Source organism: Talpa europaea (genome assembly GCF_964194135.1).
Source record: "Talpa europaea genome assembly, chromosome: 5".
Taxonomy (NCBI): domain Eukaryota; kingdom Metazoa; phylum Chordata; class Mammalia; order Eulipotyphla; family Talpidae; genus Talpa; species Talpa europaea.
Window position 1 is genome coordinate 141,003,493 of NC_140071.1, and position 25,701 is coordinate 141,029,193.

Consider the following 25,701-nt stretch of genomic DNA (forward strand, 5'->3'; position numbering starts at 1 on the left):
CCAGCAGGGGGGCTGGCTGATTGCGTGGGGTGTGAAGCCCCTGGTTTGAGGTGACTTGTTGCCGCAGCCACAGAGAGGCACTTCTGATCCCCCCCCCTCCAGCCCGCCGCTCTGGTCTCCCTGACCCTCAGGCCTCCCTGAGGGTCACACTTTACCCATATCCCCCCACCCCTGCCTCCGGCCATAGAGGAGGGCCCGCCCCCCCCAGGAGCCCCCACCCAGTGCGGAGCCCCGCCCTTCCCTTCCGCGGCTCGGGGCCTGGGAAGGAAGGGATCCCCCCTCGCCCGGGCCTGCGGGGAGCTCTTCTCAACTCCGCACGGCGGCGAGGCCCTAACTGGGCCTTTGTGACGGTCACCCCCGCTCAGGCAGCGGCAGGTGGGGCGGGGACCCCTCCTGAGTGCCACACCTGACCCACCACACCTGACGCTCCCGCGGCAGCTGCTTGAGCCCCCCTTTCTCTTCCGACCGCAGACAGAGCCCTGACCCCCAGAGCAGCAACCAGGGCCTCTGCCCGAGCCCTCCCTCTCCCGCCGGGGGTGCCGCCTTCAGACAGGGGCACCCCTGTGCCGCTCGCCCGCTCCCCCGCGCAGCCCGCGTTAAAGGGCCGCCCCGGTCCCGGCAACCCCGCTCCCCAAAGGGCTCCTCACCATCCTGCAGGCGCCCCAGGGCGCGCGGCTGGGCGGGGCGCCCCTATTATCCTTCTCCACTTGGAATCGCCCAGGGTCGCTCAACCGGCGCCCCGCTTTCCGCCTCCCCCACCCGGGTCTCCGGCCCCGGGGTCCCCTACGGCTGCCCGGGGCGCTCCCTCCTCGCCTCCCGCCCGGCTCCGGCGGCCGCGGGGTCCCCGGGGATCGCCCCTTCCCGCGGCCCCGCCGCGCTGCGTCAAGGCGGCCGCACCAGCCCCTGCGCACGGCGCGCCCGGGAGCGGCGGGAGGGGGGGCGGGGGGGCGGGGAAGGGGGGCGGGCGGCAGGAGGGGGGCGGCGGAGCGGGGGGAGGAGCGCGAGGAGCGGGCGGGAGGAGCGGGAGGAGCGGGAGGAGCGGGAGGAGCGGGAGGAGCGGGAGGAGCCCCTCGCCGGCGCCGCCTCCGCCATTGCTGCGCGCACGGGAGCCGCCGCGAGCTCCAGCGCCGGAGTCAGAGCTGCGGAGCCGGTGGGGTGAGTGCGCCCGGCGCCCCTTCTTCCCGCGGGGGGCGGGGGGCGGGGGCGGGGGGCGACGGGCGGGTCGGGGGCCGCGGGCGCGGGCGGCGCGCAGGCGGGGGGCCGGGCGGCGCCCCCTCCCCGCCGCGGGCGCCCCGGCCCGGCGCTTTGTGCGGCGCGAGCGCCCCGTGACCGCGCGCCCCCCGCAGGCGGCAGCCTCGGTCCCCGGAACGATGGTGAAGTTGGGGAACAATTTCGCGGAGAAGGGCGCGAAGCAGCCGCTGCTGGAGGACGGCTTCGACACCATCCCGCTCATGACGCCCCTCGATGTCAGCCAGCTGCAGTTCCCGCCCCCGGACAAGGTGAGGGCCCGCACCCCGCGGCCGGGCGCGCACCCCGAATCCCGGGCGGCGGCCGCAACAAAAGAAAGGCGCGGCGCGCGCGGGGGCCGGGGCGGGGGGGGGGGCGCGCGGGGGGGGGACCGCGGCGGGGGGGGGGTTGGGTCGATGGGGGCCGGGGCGCGCGGGCTTGGGGGGCCGGGACTGGGGGAGGCCGGATTCCGGGGCCGCGGCGGAGGCCCCCGCTGCTCGCAGACAATGGGGCGCGCTGGGGGAGCCCGGGCATTTTGGGGCGTCTTGTCCGAGACAGGTCCCGGGCTCCGCAGCCGCCCCGCTCCTTGCCCCGTGGCACCGGGTCTGGGGGCGCCCCCCCCACTCCGGGCCCTCCCAGGTGGGGCCTCGGCCGGATCCTCCCCGGCGGCCTCTCCCGGGGCCAGTGGGGTGAGCGCCGGCCCCGCCGCCCCCCGCCCGCCGGGGGTGCCGCAGGACGCGCCCCGCGCCCCCCCCCCCCGCTTTGTTGCTCTGTGAAGCTTGCAGCGCGTGGCCCGGGTCGGGGTGCCGGGTCGGGGTGCCGGGGGACCGCCGCGTCCTCCCCAGGTGCCCGCGGCCTTGCGCACCGGCCGAGGGCGGAGCCTGCTGTGCCCCGGGCTCCCTCCCCTCCGGAGCGCGTTCCGAGCTGGCTCTAGCAGGCACCCCCGGCACCCCGGCACCCCTCCCCCGGCACCCGCGGGCGGGAGAACCGTGTGGCGAAAGCCCGCGACCCACTGGCCGGACCCGCCCGCGGCCCCTTCCCCGCGCCCCCTGCGCCCCAGAGCGCGTCACTCAGGACCTGGGCGTCCCGGGGTCGCTGACCAGGCCAGGGGGGGGCCAGCGCTGACCGCCCCCCTCCTTCTGGAGGGTTCCTTCACCACGGTGGAGGGGAGGCCGCTCCGCCCCCCCCATCCCTGTGTGCGCCCCGGGGGGCGGGCGGGGCGGGGCGGCAGGTGCATCTGCTCAGGGAGAGGCTCATTGGCGGCACCTGCGCACCTGGCCGCGGGGCCCCGGGGCGGCCTGGAGAGGCGCTGGGGAGGCAGGGCCGGGGCCTCCGTCCCTGTCAGCGACCCTGCCAGGCGGCGGACACCCCACTAGCACAGCCTGGCGCGTCCCCGCCCTCCCACGACACCGCGCTTGTGGCAGGAACAGGGCGTCGGAGATGCCACCTCTGTCAGGTGATTCCCTCCCCTGGGCCGAGCCTCCTTCCCCCCACAGCCTGTCTCCTTCCAGAACCGTCTGGCACCCGGCTGGCCACACCCTCGTTCCAGGGGGCTCCGGCAGGTCTCGGGCCTGGCCAGCAGCAGCCCCGCAGCTCTGCTGGGGAGGGTCCCGGCCGTGGTGTGTTCAGACAAAGGGGGGCAGGAAGGTGGGGACCCCAGCTGCTGGGGTTGGGCTAAAGATTTCCCAGATCCCAGATGAGGAAGCTGAGTCTCAAAGTGTTTACGGGATGTGCGAGGGCGATGAGCTGCAGGCCGTGCCCCCCCAGAAAGCAGCTGGGCCCTGCCCCTGCGGAGAGCCCCAGCTCTGGACCCCACGGCCGACAGCTGGGGCGAGAGTGAGTCTCCTAACCGGAGCTCCTCTGAGGAGCACCCCCGGAGGGGCAGGGCGGGCGAGGGGTGCAGGGCAGGCGGGGGGTGCCGGGAGCTGGCCGCTGGGCTTTCCCGCCCAAGGGCCTGGCGCGGCCGGCGTCAGCAGCGCGTGGGGATTGGATCCGGGCGGCAGCCCCCGGTTCCCGGCCCCGCACAGCAGCCAGACCAGCAGGGCCTCGTCCCCGCAGGTGGACCCGAGGTTCCGGGGGCCAGGTGTGAGCTCCGGGTCGAGCTAGTCGGGTGTGGTTGGCCTGGGGGACGCGAGGCGGGCGGGTGGGCGGCTCTAGCTGGGCACCAGGCTGGCACGCAAGGCACAGCCCCCGGCGGGGACGGGACTGAGCAGAAGCTACTGAGCGTGGGGCTGTGAGGTTGGCCTTGGGGTGCTTCTCCGGCAGCACCTGGCAGCCCCCGCCCCAGCTGCCGGCTCCTCGCCGGGCCCACCACCAGGGACGGCGGCATCTCGCCAGGCTCTGGGCCCCTGGGCGGCTGGTTCTCTCCGGCCCAGCAGCCCCTGTTGGTGGCCCCTGCTCTGGGTTGGGCGCTTGACACTTGTCACCCCGAGACTCTGCCCTAAACACCCCCAGCTGCAGCACCTGGTTCCGGGCAGGCAGTGAGGGCGAGGAGGGGGCTGTGAGGGAGACTGAGGTGCAAGCTGGGTTCGGCTGATGGCAGAGGGGAGACGCAGGGAAAGGGGTTGGGGCAGAGGCGGGGCAGGTCTCCTGCCTTACAGCACCAGGTGCCAGGAGCAGGAAGACCCTTTGGGGGTGGGGCCGGGGGAGAAGAGGCGGGTGGGGTGGGGTGGGGTCGGGCCAGAGACACTTGCTGAAGACGCGCCTTCTGTCTAGAGGGAGCCAGTGACTCAGATGTTCTCGTCCTGTCCCTGGGGTGTCCAAGAGCCCACCAAAAACCCGGTGCCCCCTCCCCTCCCTGGGCGGGAGTGGGGCGCCCTGCAGACCCTCCCCCTCTTGGTGGCCTGGCCAGTGCTTGGCTCCTGTGCCCGCCGTGAGCAGCTGCCCCCCACCCTGGTGCCACAGGGTCATGAAGGGTGCCTTCTCTGCACGTCCGGGCGCAGAGACTCCCAGTATCCTGGGGGGATGCTGTCTTGGGGCACGAGGGTCCCCCCGCACCCGTTTGGGCAGACGTGCTGAAGGCCCCGGCTCCACTGCTGACTGTGGCTCCTGTTTCCTGGGCAAGGTGGTTGTGAAAACCAAGACCGAGTATGAGCCTGATCGCAAGAAGGGCAGGGCGCGGCCCCCCAAGATTGCGGAGTTCACCGTCAGCATCAGCGAGGGCGTCACAGAGCGGTTCAAGGTGAGTCTCCGGGGTGGGGGCAGCTGAGGGACCCCGTGGGGGACCGGCCGGGGGACCTGCTCATCCGGGCCAAAAGCTGCCGTGCAAAGGCACCCCCTCCTTCCTCGCCTCCCTCTTCCCAGGCTCCGTTTCAGTCACGGAAACCCGCCCCGCTGACAGCGGCCACACGCGCGCCGGCGGTTCCGGGAAGGGCCAGACATGGCGCAGGGCTGGGGCTTGTGCTGCCGCGGGCACGCCTTGTCTGGGTGCCCTCTCTGGGGGCCGGTGCCATCAGGGAGCCCTGGTTTGCAGATGGGGAAGTTGAGGCACAGTTGCACGTGGCAGGGCCAGGACCCGGGGCCGTGTCTGAGCTCAGGCCCCCCCGGGGCCCACCCCACAGCCGGCCTGGCCTGGGAGTAGCACAGAGGCCCGTCTGTGGCTCCGCGCGGCAGGCAGGTGGGCCCGGGCGCGTCCGGCCTGGGGTGTGCCCAGCAGCTGCCCTCACCACATGGTCAGGCAGCAGAGGCCTCCATGTCAGGTGGTCATGCCCACGGCTGGGCTGGCCGGTGGCTTCCGGGAGCTGCGCGGCTGGTTTCTGCTCCCCGTGCGACCTCCGCCTCGCCCAGCGCCGCGGCCCCGGGGCCTCCGTGGAGCAGGTGCGGGGGCGGGACTCGCCTGCACAGTCCCTCGAGTGCCGGCTGTGTCCCCGCCGCGGCATCCTTCTTGCACGCTCATGGCATGCGGGTCCCCAGGTCCCTGGCCTGGGCACTGGTGACGCACGCGGGCTGCCAGGGCCTGGCAGCCACGGCTGGGCGTCGCTGGGTGCGGTTACCTGGCTCCGGTTGCTCAGAACCCAGGCCTCTGGGCACCGCCCCGCCTCGGGTCAGCCTCCGCGTCCTGGGCTGTAAGAAGGTGATGTATGCAGTTGGTGCTCAAAGGTGCTCACCCAGAGCCCGTCACGTCAGCCTCCTGCGTCAGCTGTAGGCCTGCCCGGTGCTTTCTGGAAGGGTGTCGGGACATGAGATGCTTGGGTCCCAGGGGGACTCCCCCCACCCCCAGCTCTGCCTGGAGACCAGCGCACTTCCCCCTACATCCTGGCACCCACATCTCCCTACGGGCACCGCCTTCCAGCTCCCATTCCCCTTCCATCTCCTCTAGTGTCAGTGTCACCTCCTCCATGCAGCCTCCTGGGATTGACCCCCTGGCTTCCCACTGCCCTCTTTAAGGAGGCAGTAACAGCTTCGAGCAGTTGCCCGGTATGCCCAGGAGCTAGAGCAAGGGTTGGGCTTGTTGAGCTGCTTTCAATCCTCCCAGAAACCCCAGGAGATACGCACTGTTATTTTACAGTTGAGGGGAAACTGAGGCAGAGAGCTGGAAGCTGGCAGCCTTGCCCTTGGCGGTGACCCCTGAGGCCACGGGCTTCTCCTGGAGCACAAGCTCACGGGGGTGCCCAGCCCCGGCCCCTGGCGCTGTGGGACCGTGTGCCGAGTGGAAGGCCTTCCCGGTGCCTGCCGCCCGGCGCTCCGCCTGCCTGCACGAGCAGCCCAGGACCGGTCGCCCGCCTTCCCCGCGGCCGAGGGGCCGGCCCGTGTCCGCGTTGGCTCACCTGGGCACCGCTGGCCCTTCTCCCGCTGCACCAAGGGCACGCGCAGTAGCGGCTCCACGACCGGGGGCAGCCTGGAGGCCTCAGCCGAGAATGACTGGGGATTTGGGGAGACTCCAGGGTCTACCTGGGACCCTCACCCGCTCCCTAGGGCCTGTCCCGGGGCCCCGGTGGGTGTGAGCCCCGCCCTTGACAGGTGTTCACCCCTCGTTCTCACCCTGTGGGGCAGGTGACCTGCCCAAGGTCACGGTCAGGGACAGGAGAGCAGGAGCTGAGCGGGCCCGGGGCCTCCTGCTGTGGCCGCCCCACCTCTGCCCCAACGGTCTGGTGAGCAGGGGTCCTGGGGCGGGGCCCAACAGGGCCGCCTCCAGCACCGTCCTTCCCTGTCCCCTGGCCACCTGCCTCCGACCCCCGAGGGGCACCCTGGCCACGCGTGCAGTGACCGTTGTCCAGTGGCCCCGACGCGGGGCTTTGCCGCCCTTTGCTGGGGGGGCGGGGCGTGTCCTCGCCCAAGGTCAGAGTGGGCTCCCAGGGCTGCAGCCTTCGGGAGTGTGACAGGTGCCCACCCTTCTGGAACGTTCTCTCAGCCTCTGCCCTGGTCCCACTGTGGGCGTCTCCGGTGCACCGGCAAGGCGGCGGCTGGTGGGGTGCGGGGCGCTCTTAAGCAGGGCAGCAGCGGGGAGAGGCTGTCCTTGGGCGGCACGGTCACCCGGCCGGGAGGGGGCTGGCGTGCGGGGCTCGGGCACGGCCGCGGTGTGGGGAGAACCGCTGTCTCCTGGGCCTGCTGGCCCGGGCGGCTTCCCTGGGGGGGACCGGCCTGCTCCCCGGTCCTCTGCGGCGCGACTGTGCCCTCCAGCTGTGGCTGCACCTCTGAGCCTGCGGCTCCGGGGAGCTGCCTGCCCGCTCCCTCCTGGGTGCCCATGGCCTCCGCCGGCCTGACCGTCTTCCAGCTGTGGCCTTAGGACTGTCACCCGGGATGCCTCTCTGGGCTACCGGGTTGCCAGGCGGGTTGCTAGGTAACCGCGACCCGCCGCCCTGGGGCTGCGGGATGAATCACCCCGGGCGGGGCCGCGCCTCCCGCCTTCCCGGGAGCTGGCGCCTGCGGAGAGCGAGCCAGGGGGAGAGCGGGGTTTCGGAGCCGGAGTCCGCCCCAGAGGCTTCTCCCGCGAACCCCCTGAACACTCTTGAAGGGCGCTTGGGTGATGCGGGGGGCGGGGGGCGGGGGCTCTGCTGGCCGGAGCTGGTCCCCAGGGCCTGTGTGTGCGTGTTGAGGGGTTGGGGCTCCACCCCCCTCCCCTGGCGCCGTGCAGCGCTGGGGGCTTCAGGAGACGCCAAGGTCAGCCTTGCGCAGCGCTGCAGGGAGGCCCCGCCCCGGTGCTGGCAGCCCATGGGGGGGCCGTGGCAAAGGCTTGTGCGGTGGCACCGTGTCTCCTCCGTGACCTTGAGCCCGCCCGTCCTCCACGCTCTCCGGCAACCCCCCAACCCCCGGCGTCCCGAGGTGCAGCCGTGGAATATTCATGAGCCGCCACACGTCTCCGTGGCGTTGCGCGGGGCGGTCCCCACGGGGTGCTGCTGCTGGACTCCCAGCGACCTTCAGCTGCGCGTCTGGGGGGGCCGCCTCCGCCCCCCGAGGCCGCGGAGACCCGGGCTCGTGGCCGCCGCGGCAGTGGGCTTCAGCCAGAGCCCCGCCGGCAGCGGGTGCGTCACGGGGGTGTCGCGCGCCCTGGTGCGGGTTGCTGAGAACGTTGAGGCTGCAGCGCCGGAGACGCCGGGTTCCCCTTATTTCCCGGACTCTGTTTCCTGCCCGCGGGACTCGCAGAAAGGCTCGCCCCCTCTCTCCCCGCCCGGGCTCGCCTGCCCTCACCTCTGCCAGTGGGGGTGGGGGTCGGGGGCAGAGAGGTAAGGGACGAGCTCAAGGTCACCCAGTGACTCAGAGGCTGAAGTCGGGCTCCGATCCATTTCCACCCGACACCCCAAAGTCCACTGAGTCGCGTTCTGCACTGGCTGCTGACCGGAGCCCCTCCCTGGGCAGTCACCCGGGTCCTGCCCCCAAGTGTGACCCCCAGGAGGCCCAGCCAGAGAGGAGGCTCCCGGCAAAGCACAGGCGGGAGCACAGCACATCACAGTGCCCCCCGATTCCCCTGTCTGTAAAATGGGGTGACGGCTAATTCCCACCGCAGGGCGGCCACTTCGGGGATGGGTGTGTGGGCTGAGCCTGGTCAGTCGTGTCCCTAGACGGGGGGCCGTGGATGCTGTGATTTGGGCTGGGGATGGACACCCTCAGCTGGGACAGCCTGAGCCTCTAAGACACGAGGTACCCCCCTTACAAACGCCTTACGACGTTCACCCCAATACTCCTATTTGCTGTCATTCTGGGCTGTTCTTTCCCGGCGGCGCTCCTCAGCGCTTCTTCCCTCCGCCTGGGACTCGCCATCTCATCGGGACCCCGGAAACAGTCGGGGTCACCCCGGCCCCCCGCCACCTCTGGCCCATGTTTGTAAGCGGAGCGAGACGCACTGCCTGCGAGACTGGTCATTTTAGTGTCCGATGTAGAGACGTTTACACGCGGACGGGGCTGCCCGAGCAGCACCGCCGCCTCGTCCTTTCCGTTACCCCAAAAGGAGACCCCAGGCCTACTAGCCGTTGCTCCCCGTGGCCCCGTTCCTCCCCCCAGGCAACCAGGAATCTGCTTTCTGCCTCTGGGGCTCCCTGCCGGGGTGGTTCCCGGGAGCCACACCCCAGGGCGGCCGCTGGCTCCCCCACTTGACCAGGCGCCGCCGGGCGCCGCCGCACACCCCCGTCTCCGGCTGGATACTCTGCCCTCGCGTGTCCGTCCGTCCGCCGCCGGGCCTTGGCTTGCTCCCCTCCTGGCAAGGGCGAGCAGTCCCGTGCCCGCTTCTGGGGGGCGCCTGCTGGTCTGGGGGCGTGCTCCGTGCTTCCCGTGTTGAGGCGCGAGCCGCCCTGTCCCCCGGCCGCTGCGCGCTCCCCCCAGCAGGGGTCTCCGCGGCCTCCCCGCGTGTGTCCTTGCTGTGGGCCGGGGCCTCCGCGGCCTGGGGCTGCGGCCTGCGTTCCCCGAAGCCAGGGACGAGGCCCTTCCCGGCCAGCGGGCCGCGGTGGCGCGTCTCCTGGGCTGTGCGCCCCGGCTCCTCCGGCTTCTCATTGGGTTGTCTTCTCGCTCCTGGGCTGTAGGCCTTCCCCATCGATGCCCCATCAATTCCCATCTATCCCCATCGATGCCCCATCTATCCCCGTCTATCCCCATCAATTCCCCATCGATGCCCCATCTATCCCCATCTATCCCCGTCTATCCCCGTCTACCCCCGTCTATTCCAGAAGCGAGGCCCACCCCGACGGCCCCCGGCGCGGGCTGTCCTCACCTGCTCGCCGGCCCCCTGGGCGCACAGCGGTTTGGAGTCCTGGGGAGGCGCCGCTTTCCCGTGTCCTCGGGTGGCTGCGCTGCCGCCTGCCCGGGCCGCGGGGCGCACAGGCGGGCGGGTCTGGCCCCCGCGCTCTCCAGCTCCGGCCTTCGTGTCCCGTCTCGGCCCGTCCTCAGCCATCGCTGCAGGCGGCGTGAGCCCAAGGTCCGCGTCACCCCTCGGCGCCTGCCCGTCCAGCTTCCCCGGCACCCCTGGCGGGAGGCTGCTCCCGCCACCCCGCGGCCTCGGCCCCTCCCGCGCTGTTCCCTGCGGGCGTGGCGGCCCATCGGCCGCGGTCAGATCCGGAATTGGAAGGCGGGGCCCCCCCCCCCCCCGACTCCAGCTCGTGTCCAGGGTCGCTGCCGCTGGGGGCCGCCGGAGTTTCCATTTCTGCAAAAGAGGCCCTTGGGGTTTTAGTAGGGATCGCACGGGGCCTGCGGTCCGTTTGGGGGTGTCCCATTCTCAGCGGCGACTCGTCCAGCCCATCCACGAGCAGGACGTCCCTCCGCCCGCCGGGTGGCCGTCGGTGTCCCGCGGCAGGTGCGGGCGGCGCGTCGGGGCTCCCTGGCTGCTCCTGCAGGCGGGGAGGCCGCGGCACGGGGCACAGGTGCTCTCGCGCCTTCGCTGAGCATCGGGGCGGCGCGTGGTCTCCCCACGTCTTTGAGGAAGATCTCGGCGTCCCTGTGCTCTTTGGGCACCACACGGGCGCGGGGCAGCTTACCCCTGACCTCTGGCCACCTCCTGGTCGCGGGGCTCCCGGGCCTGCCGCCCCTGGCTGGGGGCACAGGCCTGGCGGTGGGCACTGCCAGACGGGGCCTCCTGCCCACGTGCCACCACTGGCTTGAGGACCCAGAACGCAGACAACCCGTCCACGCTCCGAGTTCTGCTCCCCTTGCTCGCAGGCTGCCCGGGCTGGCCCCAGGCACCGAGGGCTGCTCAGGGAGGACGCGGCAGATGGGCTCCCGCCAGCTGGACGCGGGCCCCCCTCCTCCCCCACCTGCTCACCGCGCTCGCGCCCCAGCCGCCCCCAGCGCCGGCTCCCCTGCCAGGCTGTGGGAGGCAGCCCCACCCTCAGCGGCTCCGTCTGTGGGGAGACGATTCCCGGGGCCACGCTAGAAATCGCACCCCTGGGGTCACCGCCCGGCTGCCTGGCCTGCAGCCCTGGAGCCCAGCGTGCTGCCTTCCTGGGGAGCCACGCGCCGGGTACAGAGCTCGGGAAAAGCCGCCGCTCCTCTCCCGATGCCCCTTCACTGGCTCGGCCCCCGCCATGTGTAGAGGAAGGGGTACAGTTGGGACCCCCCGGGGGGCTTCTTGCTGAGGCAGGGAAGGGGTCCGCCGCGTGGGGAGAGGGAGCCCCCTGCGGGTGCAGGGCTGGGCCAGGCCCGTCCCGGGCAGGAGCCTGGGCTCTCGGCACCCGTGGGGCTGTCAGCGGCGCCTCTGGGAAAGAAGGCAAGCGCGGGTGCCGCGGGTGACGGGAGCGGCTTGCAGGAGGGGGTGTCAGTGTGCAGCGAGCCTGAGAGACCCCAGGGGCCTGGGGGACGTGGGGTGTCTGGCTAAGGGATTTCATACTTTGTTCTGGAGCCTTCTTAGTTGTCTCGCTGTGGCGGGAGGCTCAGCTCACCCGGGGCGCTCGTTGGCACTAGGAGGGGGCGCCGCTGGGCGAGCTGGCGCGGCTCACGCCGCCGGAGGGCCCGGGCCCCGGGGGGATGCCCGAGGGGTGGCGCCCCTGCCCGGCCAGCGAGCTGGGGCCCCTGCCCGGACGCGGCTCAGGCTCCAGGGCCCCGCGGGGGCTCAGGGCTGCAGGTGCGAGCCGCTGGCTTCCCGCGGACGGCGAGGGGCCCCCCGGGACGTGGTCACGGGGTCCTCGGCTCCTTTCGCTCAGGACGAGACAGTTCAGGTCCGCGCTCCGGTGCCCGCCTCAGGCCGCAGCCGGAGCCCAGACGCCGGTCCTCTGCCCCCGGGACCCCCGCGCCCCCCGCGCCCTCGCCTGTGGCGGGCGCCCGGCCGTGGCCTGCCGCGGGGAGACAAGGGGGACCGCGCGGCCTTTGCCTGCTCTGGCCTCGCCGGGCACGCCGCCCTCGAGGGCACCCGCGGCGCTGGACACGGGAAACACCTGCCTTTCAGGTCCCGCTCCGCGTGCGTCGTGAGCACCGGCCGCCCCCCGCCCCCCCGCGGCGGCCGCTGTGCGTGGACACTGTGCCCGCGGCGGGCGGGCTCCCGCGTGCCGTGTCTCCATTCGCCGGGTGAGGCCCAGAAGCGGGGCCGCCGGCTGGCCGGGAAGACCTGGGCTTCTGGAGGCCCCTCCGGGCCGCGTTCCCTCCCGGTCCCTGCCCTCGCCTGCCCGGACGCCCGTCCGCTCCGACGCCGCCGCCTCGGAAGCAGCGCGAGGCCCGGGTCCTGGAAGGCCGCCCTGGCCGGGCCGCGCCTGCTCTGCGCTCCCGTGGGGGGGGGGTCCCGCCCCACGCGCGGGTCCGCGTGGACTTTGCCGGCCCGGGAGCCGCGTGGCGCCCCTTCCCTCCTCGGGCTCCTCCCAGACCCTCGGCGGGCGCGGGCCTTCCCGCGGCGTCTCGGGTGCGTTTCGAGTTCAGTTTTGCGTGACGTGGGAGGCGGGGGCCGGGGCCAGACACACCCCGTCCCCCCCCACCCCTGTCGCCTGCCGCCGCGCCCTCCCCCCGCCACCGGGGCTGGCGCCCGGCCCGGCCCGCAGCAGGGAGCACGGCCCGGAGCGCGGCCTCTGTCGGGCTCGCGGCGCGGGGCCTCCGGCGGCCCGAGCTCTGGGAAGCACTAGCCGGGCCTTGGCGCTGGTCCTCCTGCTTCCTCCTCCTCCTCGCGCGCGCCGTGGCTCCGGGGCGCCGGCCGGGTCGCGGGCGTGGCCGGGCACTGCCTGGGTCTCACGGCCGCTCCGGCGCGCGGGTCTCGCGCCTCCTTGTCACGTTTTGCACTTTATCCTTTTGGAGAAGCTGTAAATGGATTTTCCTCAATTCCCCGGAGTTTGTGTCTAGAAACAAATCAGATTGTGGTGTGTTGACCTTGTCGCCGACGACGTCCCCGAGTTGACTCTGTTGGGGGGCGGGGGGTCTTCATGCTCTTCTACGGGTAACGTGGCTTCAAAAGGGGGGTCCTGCCCCTGCCTTCTCGCTGCGATGTCTTCTCCGCGTTGCTGGTAACGCTGGCCAGATCCCCGCCGTGCGGCCTGCAGCGGGGTGCGAGCGAGCAGGCGCCGCGTCTGCCCCCCAGCATCCCCCGTGGGTGTGACCCGGGGCCGCGCCCCCCCTTTCCTGCGTCAGCTCGTAACCTTTATGCCCAGTTTGTGTTTTTTTGGGTCGTACATGGATGTTGGGCTTTTTGAGGTTTTTCTGCGCCTGTTGACATGGCCACGTGGCTTCCCTCCTGCGCTCCTGGGGGGCAGCACGTGCACACACCCCACTTGAGCCTGGCGGGGGGCCCTTTACTGCCGCTGAACTTGGTTTTTGCGCCTTTTGTGAGGCGTCGTCTAACAGGGTGATAGACCCAAGCACCCAAGATGAAACATGCGGGGCTGCGGAGGCGGCCAGTTACAGTCAAGGTCGCTGGGCCCAACGGGCCACCCCAGGTGAGGCGGCCCCGTGCCCCCCAGGGCTGCCAGCAGGCAGCTGGATCCCCGGCAAGGCAGATTTGGGGGGTAGTGGCGAGGGCGCTGGGATTCCCCAGAGCCCGGCTGTGGGGCCTGCACTGACCTCGCCCATCCTGGCACCTGCTCCGACGGGCTTTCCGACCAGAGCCCTGAGGTGCTCCCTGCCTCCTCCCCACAGTGTCTGGTCCTCAGGGTGCCAGCCCTGCAGCCCAGGAGAGGGCCAGGGTGGTGATGGCGCTGAGGAAGGGCCTCACAGGGCACGTGCAGCGCCCCCGTCCACCGGGGGTCTGACGGGCCCTCCCCTGGGGAGAGGGCGGCTGGACAGGGGGCCTCTCGGTGCCGCCCTCCCCCTCCCCGGAGGTGCGCGCCCGCTGGCGGGAGGGGGATCTTGGTCACCACCTTGGGCCGCCCCGTGGCCGCGGATTGGAGGGAGCCCCGGAGGGTGGGTCCTTCCTGCTCGGGGCCCAGGGCTGGCGCTGGCCGCGGGGGCAGCTGCTCCGTGGCCAGCGAGCGTGCGCTCAGCTCCTCCCCCGGCTCTCCACCCGGGCCTGGGGCGCCCCAAACCGCTCATTCAAGAACCGTCTCTGGGCGGATGTGAAAAAATGAATCGGGGCCCAGCGTTGTCCCCTCGTGCCCAGGACCCCGGGGCCCCCTTCCGGAGCCTGCAGCACCACAGGCGCCGTCTTGTGTGCCCCTGACGCGCGCCCCGCCCGCAGGTCTCCGTGCTGGTCCTCTTCGCCCTGGCCTTCCTCACCTGCGTGGTCTTCCTGGTCGTCTACAAGGTGTACAAGTATGACCGTGCCTGCCCCGACGGCTTCGTCCTCAAGGTAAAGCAGCCCCCCCAGCCCCGGGCCTCCACCCCGCCCAGAAGGCTCTGCCCACCCTCATGGAGCCTCCCTGGCATTTTTTTTCGGGTGGCTTTGGCGGGGCCTCTGTCCTGGCCTTGGCCCGGGGGGCAGGATGGTGGTTCAGGCCTGGCTCGAGTTGAGGTCACCTTTCGGCGGCTTCCAGGGACAGCACGGGCCCCAGCCAGGATACGCCGACGGGAGGCTGGGCCTAGAGTGTGACCCCACATGACACTGAGCTGCCCAGCGCTCCAGGGCCGGCTCCGCAGCCCAGGAGAGGGTCACGGGATGGGGGGATACAGTGAGATGCCCCGGAAGGGCCTCAGAGGGCGTGTGCGGAGCGCCTGCCCAGCGGGGACTGAAGGGCCTTCCCCGGGGACAGGAGAGCTGGGCAGCGGGCCTCCTGGGCCCTGTCACCATGGCAGGTGTGGAAGGCACTTGGCCACTGGCCAGGTACAAAGACAAGGTCAGGAGGAGGAAGCACCAGTGTGGGGTGTGAGCAGCCGCAGGGCACCCCCTTGGCTGCCGGGGAAGGAGTGGAGGGGCCCGAGGCCACGGCGAGCCTCGCAGGCCAGCTCCCCACTGGGGGGCAGAGGCTCCTGGGTGTAGCCCAGCGCCCACCCTGGCTCCTCCACAGCTGTGCTGAGAGGGCCCCAGGGCCGCGGGGTCGCCCGGGCCGGCAGTGCGGCCTCAGAACCACCTGGGGGCTGGCTGAGAATTGGGAGTGAAACCCTTCCAGGGCCCGTCCCAGTCGCAGAGGGGCCTCTTGCCTCAGCAGAGCAGGGCCCTGGTGCCCTCGGGTGGGTTAGTGACCGGGTGGGCAGGGTGGCCACCAGGAGTTGGAGGCTGTTTGTCCTGCAAGCCCACGCGGGCCTGGGCCTTGGTTCCGCCCCCACCCCCCCAACAAGAGGCCACGGAGGCAGCTGTCCTCCAGGGGCTGTCCCAGAACCTGCCCTGTCACATCTGCTTGTTCCCAGCAGCCTCACCCAACTACAGGGCCAGCTGGGGAACCCGGGCCCAGCGTCCCCACCACCACCGCTGGGGACGGCTCCGGGGGTGGGGGCAGGTCACCCTGATGAGCCCTGTGGGCGGCCCCTCCCCCGCCGCCTCCAGGGCCTCAGGGCCAGGGCCTTGAGAGCAGTGGCTCCCAGCTGGGGTCTGGCCACAAGGTCACAGTCCGGCAGGACCGCGGCCCGCCCCCTCCAGCATCGTCTCCCCTCCTCTCCTCCCCTCTCCCCCCAGGCCCCCGAGAACTAGCTCACCGGGGCCTTTCTCTCCCCACTGCCTGACGGCAGGGCCCCTGGGAGAGTGCCTGCGGGGTGGCCCCTCTCAAAGCCCCCCCTGGACCTTCGCAGGCGACCTGGGGCTGTTCCCTCCCTCATCGGAGGCTCTCGCCTCAGACTCGGAAAGCGGCAGCAGCCTGGCGGGGGCCTCCGGGCACTGGCCAGGGCTCAGCGGCCTCCCTGCTCTCGCCTTGCGCGAGACTCGGAGCCGCGGGCAGGGTATGTTGGGACGTGACCTGGGAACGCGCAAAGATTTTTCCCCGTGCGCAGCAGCTGCGGCTCGGCTGATGCCCTTTCCGGCTTACAAGGGCGTCAGAGGATGCTCCCGTTTTGAATAGTGGGGCGAGCCTGGAACCTGCTGGGGTGCTGTCGGGGCCTGCGTGCTGAGGGCGGAGCCAGGCCCGCCTTGGCTGGCCACCCTCGCCCCCCGGCCGCCGGCCGCCCGCCGCCCCCGCGCAGCAGCGGCCTCCTGTCTTGCAGAACACCCAGTGCATCCCGGAGGGCCTGGAGAGCTACTACGCGGAGCAAGACTCCAGCGCGCGGGAGAAGTTCTACACGGTCATAAACCACTACAACCTGGCCAAGCAGAGCATCACCCGCTCCGTGTCGCCGTGGATGTCGGTCCTGTCAGAGGAGAAGCTGTCGGAGCAGGAGACCGAAGCCGCTGAGAAATCAGCATAGCGCGATGGGCGAGCACCTTAGAATGTGTCACGTGAAGGTAACAAAGGGACTCTGAGGGACATTTCATTAAATATAATTACTGATAATTTAGAGGTTACTCATTCATGGTGCAACTGCTTCTGTTTGCTAATGCTGCTTTGCAAATACCACTCGCTGCAGACCAGCCTCGGGCACAAGGCCAGTGCACATCAGCATTGCTTAACGAGCTCTGGCACCACTTTCCATGTCGAGGGATCTTAATTTAGCTGCTCTGCTGGGGTTACTGGATGCTGTCAAAAAATAAATTTACACTGGACATGCACAGGGTTTGGACTTCAGATAAATCCTGCCTTTGTGAAATTGATTTTTTTAAACCACCGTGTCGGCTGCGGCCCTCGCCCACAGCCACAGCGCGCGAGCCCCGGCTGCTCCTCTCTCGCGGCCTTCCGTCCAGGGCGCCTTTGGGGAGGGGTGTGGCCAAGGAAGGAGAACCCCAGGTGGAGGTGCGCGTCACCCGGTGCGGACTGTCCCACAGTGAGGGTCACTGGGGGCTGTCCCCGCTGGGTGGAGCAGAGGCCGGTGCCGGCCCATGGGCAGGGCTCTGGACGGGGCAGGGGTGGGGTCTGCTGAGGTGTGAGGGAGGAAGACCCACTGGCCCTCCGTGCACTGCTCCTGGGCATGAGTTCGCACCCACGGCCCTGCTTAGCTCGGTGGAAAAGGGGAGCTGTGATGCTCGGAAGCCAGGGGACGGCACCCTGCGCACAGACGCCACTGCCCCTTAGACGTGAGGCAGCAAGGCTGGCAGCACAACTAGCAAACCGGGCAGAACTGTCAGGTAAACCCAGAATGGACGACGACCCGGGGAAGAGTCACGATTCTGCCCGTGCTTCCAGCCGGTGTTTCCGGCCAGCGTGTCGGTGTCGCTCTACTAGTGCCTGATTTTGCAAACGAGCGCGGTGGTTGTGGGCAGCCCCATGGCTGTTTCCTGACCGTGCACACGCCCGGCGGGCACCATGAGGGAGCGGGTGGCTGCCGGCTGCGCTTTATTGACTGTCCACACGGAACCCGACATGTTCCCTCTGCGAACAGACCCCGGGACCCTGTGGCTTCCTGGGGCTGTCTGCAGCCTGTGGCCGGCAGGGCGGGGTGGGTCCTGCGCTTCCATCCCAGGGGGCGTCCGGGTCCGCTTCCAGGGTTGGTGCACGGGCCAGGGGCAGGAGGGTGTTGGGGCAGCAGCCAGGCCTGAGCTCCCCGCCACCCACAGTGGCACTGACTGCACTGACGGGGCGCACTGGGCGGCATCTGGCTCAGGCAGAGAGGAAGCTGCAGGGAACGAGGGGCCGCCCCCATCCCCGGCCTGCCTGGGGACCGCGCGCCTCAGGCCTGGTGTCTGTCGGGAGCGTGTCTGTCAGCCCTCGTGCCACGCTCCGCGGCGGCCGGCTAGCTGTCGTACCAGTCGAGGAAGAGCAAGGAGAAGGAGCACATCACCAGGAAGAAGAGCACCCACACGCGGAAGCCGGCATTGTTCTTGATGGCCTGGGGGCAGGGCACAGGGCTGGTCACCGGGATGGCCGAGGGCTCGCCGCCCTGCTGACCTCGAATGGCCACTCAATTATTGTTAATCCAAAATGTGTTTAAAATCCATGCAGCTCTCACCTTCTCCTGAGGACACCCCCCCCCCACCCCGAATGGCTCACGCCTGAGCCCCGGCCCATCTGCTGGGCTGTAGCTGCCCCACGGCGCTTGGCAGTCGCGGCCCAGGGAGGGCCCACGCTCCCTGCCCCTCCGTCCCCCCACCCCCCGCTCTGGCCTGTGGTGGGGGCCCACCCAATTTAGAGAGCAGGTCCCATCCTGCCAACACAAGCCCACGCAGCCCAGACGCTGGTCAGCGAGCCACTGCCTTGGCACCAGGGCTGAAGCGAGACCAGCTTGCGGCCCTGGGCACTGCCCTCAGGGCTCTCGCCCACACGGATGCTGTAGCCAGGACGCCGTGCTGGCCCAGAACACGCACCTCTCTGATGTCCTCGTTGCCCTCCTTGATGTTCTCAGTTGCCCCAACCACAAGCTGGTGGATGTTGTCAATCTCGGCCTCCTGTGGAGGAGCGCGCAGGTGAGCGCAGGTGAGCCAGCTCCCCACCCCGCCCACATCCTGACAGGCCAGAGCCGCCACAAGGGGGGCTTTACACCCATGTGCCCTGAACCCTCACAAAAGGGGACTTAGGGCTCAGAGAATTCTGAGCCGCAACCACGGCCGGGCTGGGGTTAGACGGCCTCCGGGGGGAGCCCAGAGCCCGGTCACCTGCCCCAAGGTGAGGGACAAAAGCCGCCGCCGGCTACAGAGCAGCCCCTCCGCACGCAGGCTCCCTCGGGCTCTCATCCGCGAACGGACAAGAGTGTACACGTGAACAGGCCGCTGAAAAGCCTCCCTGCTGGGGCCACCCTACTCTGGAGGGAGGGAGGGAGGGAGGGAGGGAGGGAGGGAGGGAGAAGGGCCCTGCAGGGTGGAGGCAGCCCTGCCCACAGCCGAGCAAAGATGGCCACAGGGAGGCGCGCCCCCCGGGGGCTCAGGCACCCTGCGGGCCAGTCCCCCCAGAAGAAATGTCCCAGTTCTAGGACAGTCCTTTAAGCTACAACTTAAAACAACGCTTTTCTTACCTGTTGTAAAACCTTCTCCGTGAATATCTCCTGGAGTCTGGAAATTTCAACCACTTTCCCTTCAATTTGCCTTCATTAAAGAACAGTCACGTATTAACTCTCGGCGATTTGCACATTTCTAATGACAGTCAAAATGCAGGCCGGCAGGGAGGGGCGCCCTGTGGTCCTGAGAGGGAGGGGAGCAGGGCGTAGCTGCCCTCAGTCCCTGCCCAGGGGCCACGGGGCTCTGAGGGGCCAGCACCAGCCCCGCTTTCAGAAGCTGCGGGAACAGGCCCAGGGCATGGCCCTGTTGGCACCAGGAGGCTCCCCTGTCACCAGCACTCACGAGGACCACATTTCACCTGAGATTAAATGTGAGCAGCCCCCCCAAATGTCAGTGATCTGAGGCGCAGGGGCTCACTGGGGTGGCTCAGTGTCTGGAAGCCTCAGCAGCAGGCGGGTACCCCCTCAGCCCCCCACAGCCCCGTGTGAATGACTCCAGGATCCCATCTGGGGAAGCGGGGGCCCGCCCTGAGCTCACGGAGCAGCTGCACCTACCTCACCTCGTCACACAGGCTGTTCATCTCGCCAATCAGGCGCTGGTTTTCCTGTTCAAACTGGGAGGAAACCACACAGAAGTGATGCTGAGCCCGAGGCCGAGTCCAACAAGGCGTCTGTGCGGACGCCCGAGCCTCCTCGCCAGCATGGAGCCCCAATGGCCAGGAGAAGCAGCACCCCAAAAGCAGTGGGCCGCCTGTAGCCTCACGTCTGCTCCTCGAGACCATGCAGTGGTGACCCTGCCCTGCCCTCTCCCCCGCCCCTGCACACCTCCCCATTCATGCCTCGGGGCCTAGTCTGCCCAGCTCTCCCGGCCCTGCTCAGGTCGCGAGCCCTGCTCTGGCCAGACCCCAGCTTTGCCACGCTGACCACTGGGGGCACCTCCTGCGCTCAGGCCCTCCCATGAAGTCTGATCTCCAGGCTGGGGAGCCCTGAGTCCCTTGAAGCTCAGACACACCAGAACGGATTGAGTCACTCTCCAATGTGCCCACTCGCTAAAAGGCACCCAGCTCTTGTATGTGTAAATAAATCTTAAAGAAAAAAAGGCCTGCAAGTCCCCGTCATCACCATCTGCTGCTTGTGCAGGCGCCTGTCTTCCTGGGGGCAGGGCCACCCTCCGAGGGGCCGCAGGCGGTGGTCAGAACACCGAGGGCCTCCGTCCCCCGGGCCTGCCGGGCGGAAGTGTAGGGCCGGCTCCGCGGGCACCTGCCCTCCTGGGGCCGCGGGCCAGCACCACCCTGCCGCGGCCCTCTGAGCAGCCGCGAGAAGGGCCGTGTGCGAGAATGACTCTCTCCCTTTTGCGTGTGCGTTACAGGCAGCTGGCAGCGCCGTTACTTGAGTCCAGGATCTAAGGGAAACATGACTTCAGCACCTACCTGATAATGTGGTTAGACTAACTTGCTCAATTTTACCTTTTTTGGGGGTGGGGGGGCAGGGGGTGTTTTTTTTTTTAATTTTCTAGTGACCAAATACAGCCCTTTTAAATTTTATTTCTGTCCCTAAGTAAAATTACCTAGAGGTTGGAGGTGATCTGGTGCTGGAATGTTTCCAGGAGCAGGCGGGTGTCACAGCCTCCTCCCCGGAGGCCCCAGAGAAGGGCCGGGGTCATTTCCTTCCACCCAGGGGCTCCTCCCTCCACCTCTGGAAGGAGAGACCCCAGCCTCACATTCATGGGGAGCAGCCTCTGTCCAGAGGTGGGGGCCACAATCAAACCGGCTCAGTGGAACCACTGGTTCTGACCAAGTGCAAGGCTGCGCCCCCCGAGAGGGCAGGCGTGGCCCGTCACCTGCTCCTGTTGGGGGCGGGGGGCGCCTGCCCCCTCCCACTCAGCCCCGAGGGTGGGAGGAGCAGGGGAGGTGGTGGCTGTGCCAGGTGCTCTGGTGAGCCCGCTCCTGCGCCCTCCTGGGGGCCGGTCACTTTCTCCTGGTGAACCAGTGGGGTGATCATTAGCCCCCTGCGGGCTCGAGGCCAGCGCCTTCCAAGCTGTGTGCTATGACCTTGGGCAGGTATGTGCCTCTGTCATCCTCCGCCCGGACCCCAGAGGGAGCAGACGGCCTGGGGCGCCTCTTGGACAGGCGGGACAGAGCCGGGCGCTCTCCTGCCCCTGCTCCAGCCCTCGCCTAGCTTGGGTCACGTCCCCACAGCCCCTGCGACTTGAGCACGAATAGAGCAGCACGGCAGCAGGGATGGAGACCCACCTAGCGCTGAAGGCCTTCCCACTGCTGAAAGCTAGTATTAGTGACGTTATTCTAAGGCAATTTCTTCTTCCATTATATTATGCAATTTAAAGCATATGAAGAAGCAAACTAAGAATTAGGAAATAAGTGGGAAAGTTGTATCTAAAATATTTACTTCTAATCGTTTAAAACCCAGCAGGAAATCAGAGCCAGGGCATTTCGGATGACCTATTCCGTGACATATTCTAAAATTAGCCAGAGATAAAGGGCAGCAGAGACGGCATTACCATCTGTATTTCTTCTGGGGATAATTCGTCATCACCTTTGCCATCTCCCCAGGTCCCCAGCTCAGGCTGCGTGTCAGCGGGAATCTTTTCTATTAAAAAAAAAAAAACCCCACAAAAACAGAAGGCACAAAATTCACTTGCGAACAGGCTCTTCAATGCAGGCGCATTACAAACACGACTGAGACAGACCCCACCATGTCCGGGCTCCACCCCCTGGGTGGGTGGTCGGGCCCTGCAGCAGGAGCCCCGGCTAGCGCAGACCTGCGTGCACGTGCCCGAGCCTGTGTGTGAGCACCTGTGTGTGCCTATATGGTGGTGCATGTGTGTGCCTGCGCGTGTGCACGTGTGCATGCCTATGTCTGTGTACATGTGCATGCTGCCTCTGCGCGACTGTGTGTGTGCCCATGTCTGCATGTGTGTGTTGCTGTGCGATGTGCATGTGTTTGTGCACTTGCCCATGTGAGTGTGTAGATGCAGACACGCGCACCTGTGTGCGTGTGCCCATGTACAGGGCAGGGGACCCTTCAGTGACAGTCACCCAGAGAGGCTTCCCTCGGGACCCGTCTCCATGTGGGTTTGGCATCAGAACACGGAACACACCCTTCTCCTGCTTCTAAGGACTGGAAACACATGGGCGCTTCTGTTGCAAGCAAGTTATCTGTATTTATATAAAATTGTATCTAAAATACAGGAAGCGACACTCAATTCCTTGATCCGAGTCCTCCCTCGGAGCCAGCCGCTGCGAGTGCTTGCATCAGCGCCCTGGCTTTTGTTCACATAAGCGCCCCCAAAGATGGGCACTCCTGCCCCTCTCAACCCAGCAGTGCCACACAGCTCTGACGTGGCGGCTTGTTCTTCACAGGACATCAACGGCGACGTTGCTCTAACACCTGCTTTTATGGTGCGACGCACCGCAGCAGCGTCCCACCCGGTCAACGTCAGGACACGCGTGCTCACGGCACCAGACACAGCCGGGTTTGTCTGGATGTTCGCAGTGACGGCGGGCGGGCGGGCCGGCCTGCTGGCGTGCTCTGGGGCAGACCCCTGGGCAGCAGCCGCCAGCAGAGTGTGCAAACACGATCTCCAGAGAACCTTCCGGCTGTGACCACAGCAATGTGGTGGCCTCGAGGAAGCGCAGTGCCTGCATGGGCTCTTGAGGGCCATGTGGCAGGAACAGGGCACAGGGTGTGCAGGCCACAGGGTGTGCAGGCCGGCCACGCTGGGTGGGCACCGCAACAGCCCTCACAGTGCCTTCGTGTCTGCTGTCTCGACGAGGCCTTGCGCTGGCAGTGGTAGCCAGCACTGTAAGGCAAACATGGCCCCTTTTCTCTTTTCCCTCAATTTCAGTAAATTTCCCAGAGCCGGCCCTGGGCCACGGGGTGGGGAAGTCCTGAGACTGCGCGGGGAGGACACGTGGCAGCCACGGCCGGCGCCTCCTCACCGAACACCCGTGTTATCCACACATACGCAAGCTCTTAAAAACGGCTGTTTCTGCCAAACAGTCATCATAATCGTGAGATGCACTTGTACACCCCTCACAGCATGCACACGCGCGAGCGCCCAAACCTGTATTTAGCTTTCATACAAAAGACGCGTCTAAAAGGGCGAGCAGAAAGCATCCGGAGACAGGCGGCACTTCCTTAGGCGACAGTCCTCAGGAGGAGCACCTGGCCTTCCGCCCCGCTCCCCGCCCTGTCGCCTCCTGGCCTCACCGTGGCGTCCACGGCAGGCGTCTCCCCTTTGCCTTCCGAGGATAAGAACACGACAGCACGGAAACCATGCTCACGGCGGAACCCGGCGTGAGCGCGCGCAGAGCTGGAAGGGGCCTGTTCACGAGAAGGACTGCTGCCCCCAGGGTGGCCTGGAGCTGCCCGACCCACTGTCTCCCCAAGCCGTGCTCGGCCCCGTGACCAGAGCTCCAGCCGCCGATCCTAACGTCGCCCCGACCCTGGGGAGCTGTCCTGCCACCTGCAGTCTCGGGCACCGGGCCCCTCTCAGGCCGGAATCTCACCCCCCACCCACCGACAGGGCAGGAACTGGGCTCGCTGGAGAGAAGGGAAAGAAGTGTCCACAGATGACCACCCACCCGCAGGCCCGTGAGCCACGGTCAGCAAACAGTGCTGAAGGGGAGCTTGGCCGGGCCGAGTGAGATCCAGAAGAAAAGGCCCCAGAACCCCACAGGGACAGGCGTCTGGGGTCAGGGGAGCTGCCTGCTGCTGACGAAACGAAACGAGAAAGCACGAAAGCAGCCTCTGAAAGACAGGAGCCCGGCAGGGTCAGTCTGCAACACTGGGGCGAGGCGGTGCGGGCAGTCCAGGAGGCAGGGGAGCAGCGGGGTGCCGGCTGGCTCCTTCGTCCTCCGCCGTGCATTCTGCCGGCTGGTCAGAGGAAGAGGTGACTCCTACCTGGATAGTCCTCAATGATGGATTTTTCTTCAGAGTCTTTTAAAGAGCTCTGGGAAGCTCTCTCAGAAGAGCTGGATTCCCTTGTCCTGGTATTTGGCTCTGGTTCCAGCTTGGACCTAAAAAGAAATAATGAGCAATCTCAGGATCCACGGAAGGGGGCCGGGCAGAGCCCCGCGCCGCTGCCCCGCGCCAGGCGCCTCAGCACCCCTCGTGAGGGGCCCGTCCAGACTCTGCCACCTGTAGGTTGAGGCGCAGGCAGGGCCAAGGCCTGGGCAGGGGCAAGCGCAGCAGCATGCGCGGCACCGAGGACACACCAACCCGCCCAGCAGTGACCAAAGAACCCCATTTCCTGAACCATGGAGAGTAAGTTGCCATCCTGATGCGCCTTCACCCGTGACCGTTCTCTGACAGAACCATTAAGATCGGGAACTCCTATGTCCCCTCCATTTTGACCAGCGATCAGGATAATGTGCTGCGACCGCCAGGACCCGCCGTGCCTGCGGCTCAGCGCCACCTCCTGCGCGGCAGTCTGGAGCAGCTGCGGGGTCTCTGCTTGCGTCTTCAAGGCGAGTTTTCTGACCTTCCCTAGAGGCTGGGCTCTGGTTCTGCCTCTCTGTTCTCATTCTCCTCAGGCAAGGCACCCTCCCAGCGGGCCGCCTGTGGGCGGAGGTCCCGGGCTTCCCCTTGGTAATCAGCCCCGGGGAGGGGTGCCTGGATGCTGCGTGACTACCAACTTCAAACTTTCCATCCAAACCGGCCTCCGAGTCCTTTCCCCAGCGGTGTCCACGCCCTCCCTGCCTTCTGGGGTGAAGGCTCCAGGCTCACTTATACTTTCCCTGCCCAGAACCAGAGCAGCCATTTTCTCCAGCAGCCCTGGCTCCTGGAAGCTGAGCTGGGGCCCCAGAGCCCAGACAAGTGCTGTGTCTGCCCTCCGTGCTGGGCTCCTGTGTCCTGGGCCTCTGGGCAGACGCGGCTGGGCCACGTGCGTGCATTTTCACACAGTCACAGGCTCCACACCGGCAGCCATGCTCATTTTCTATCCATGTCAACCGCAAGCCACGAGCTCACACAGACTTTCCACTCCACGCCGCGGGTGCTCTGGTGCGTCCCTTCCTGCCTCGGGGGGGCAGCACCCTGTGAGGGCCGCCCATCTGTACGCACCACCACCCCCCCCCCACCCGCCCGTCCTGGCTCCCCAAGGAAGAGTGCCCCTCACCCCGCCCCCCATCACAGCTCACACCCACCTTCTGGGGGCGTCTCCCTCCATGGGGGCAGAACTGAATTGTGCAGGAAGGGGAAGGGCTGCATCCTGTCTGCCATCCTTCGTGGCCAGCGGATGCTAATGTGCTAGTTTTCCATTTAAAATGAATAAAAGACCGCAATGCAGCAGACTTTGGTAAAGTTGAGAGCTTATTTCTTTTTTTAAGTGATAAAAACAGCTCGAATTATGCAAAGACTGTCTATTGAAATCCTCAGGGAAATTGCAAATTAAGAAGTTGTAGGCAATTTGGAAAAAAGTCATTTTTAAAAATTCATCAGGAAGATCCGTGATGCCCATGACTTATTTGGAGTGACTTCTCCACCGAAGGCTGAGCGCTGCCTAGCTGCCGCCACGCGATTTCCACCTGGCCAACATCTGTCTCCAGTCCCTTGCTTGAGAAACCTTGGGATGCTATTACTCCACATTTAAAAAGAACAGGAGGAGATAGAAATGAGGGGGCGAAAAAGACTTCTCAGTTTTAAAACAAGAAAGTAAGTGGAAGAAATTTCTTGCAAACCTTAAAGCCCTACACAAACATGACAGAAAGTGATGGGCACTCCAGACGGCAGCGCTTACATTTCTAGGCCCCTCAAAGGCCCTGGGCAGGAGGCAGCAGTGTGACCCCGGCACTGTAACTTCAAAGCGGCTCTCAGACATGGCAGGCACTGGCGCCTGCCCCGCGGAACAGGGCAGCCCCACGGGGCATACCCTCCCCCACTCTACCACGGGCACGGTGATGACCAGACCAGACCAGGGTCTGTGTGCCGCTGCCCTACTGTGTGACCTGATGTCACCAAGGCCAGCGCCTCATCTCCTGGAGCAGGCGCGGACCAGGGTAGGTTGGGGGGGGGGGTCACCCGTGGCACAAGCCTGACACCGTCCTGGCCAGGGGACACAGCCCGGTGGCTCCAGGTGGGGCACACGCCCCTTCCGTAAGGGCCAGGCGTAAGCATTTTAGACTCTAGACCATACGTGCTCTTGGTTGTTTCTTCCTTTTTCCTTTATTTATTTATTTAGTTATTGTTTTATGAATCTCCAAAAATATACAAACCATGCTGAGCCAGTGGGCAGCA

The 25,701-nt window shown here is 67.5% G+C and overlaps 2 protein-coding genes across 3 annotated transcripts in view; one reads left to right on the plus strand and one right to left on the minus strand.

Annotated features, from left to right (window-relative positions):
• Positions 1-1,370: 1,370 nt before the first annotated feature.
• On the plus strand, positions 1,371-15,828 carry NSG1 (neuronal vesicle trafficking associated 1; the record flags this gene model as incomplete). 2 transcript variants are annotated; one of them, XM_084233597.1, is made up of 4 exons in its annotated part: positions 1,371-1,499; positions 4,292-4,408; positions 13,736-13,846; positions 15,628-15,828. In XM_084233597.1, the coding sequence occupies 4 exons, from the start codon at positions 1,371-1,373 to the stop codon at positions 15,826-15,828; spliced, it is 558 nt and encodes a 185-aa protein (XP_084089723.1). The 2 variants fall into 2 exon arrangements, with proteins under 2 accessions (XP_084089723.1, XP_084089724.1); XM_084233598.1 differs by lacking the exon at positions 4,292-4,408.
• Positions 15,829-16,838: 1,010 nt separating this feature from the next.
• STX18 (syntaxin 18) overlaps positions 16,839-25,701 on the minus strand; it is a 71,379-nt gene continuing 62,516 nt past the window's right edge. Inside the window, exons 6-11 of the mRNA XM_084233197.1 lie at positions 23,368-23,483; positions 20,963-21,051; positions 19,000-19,058; positions 18,463-18,532; positions 17,819-17,899; positions 16,839-17,343 (exon numbers count right to left, since the gene is read on the minus strand). Coding sequence (XP_084089323.1) covers positions 17,248-17,343; positions 17,819-17,899; positions 18,463-18,532; positions 19,000-19,058; positions 20,963-21,051; positions 23,368-23,483 — 511 coding nt within the window. The 3' untranslated portion in view covers positions 16,839-17,247. The remainder of the gene's footprint in view (positions 17,344-17,818; positions 17,900-18,462; positions 18,533-18,999; positions 19,059-20,962; positions 21,052-23,367; positions 23,484-25,701) is intronic.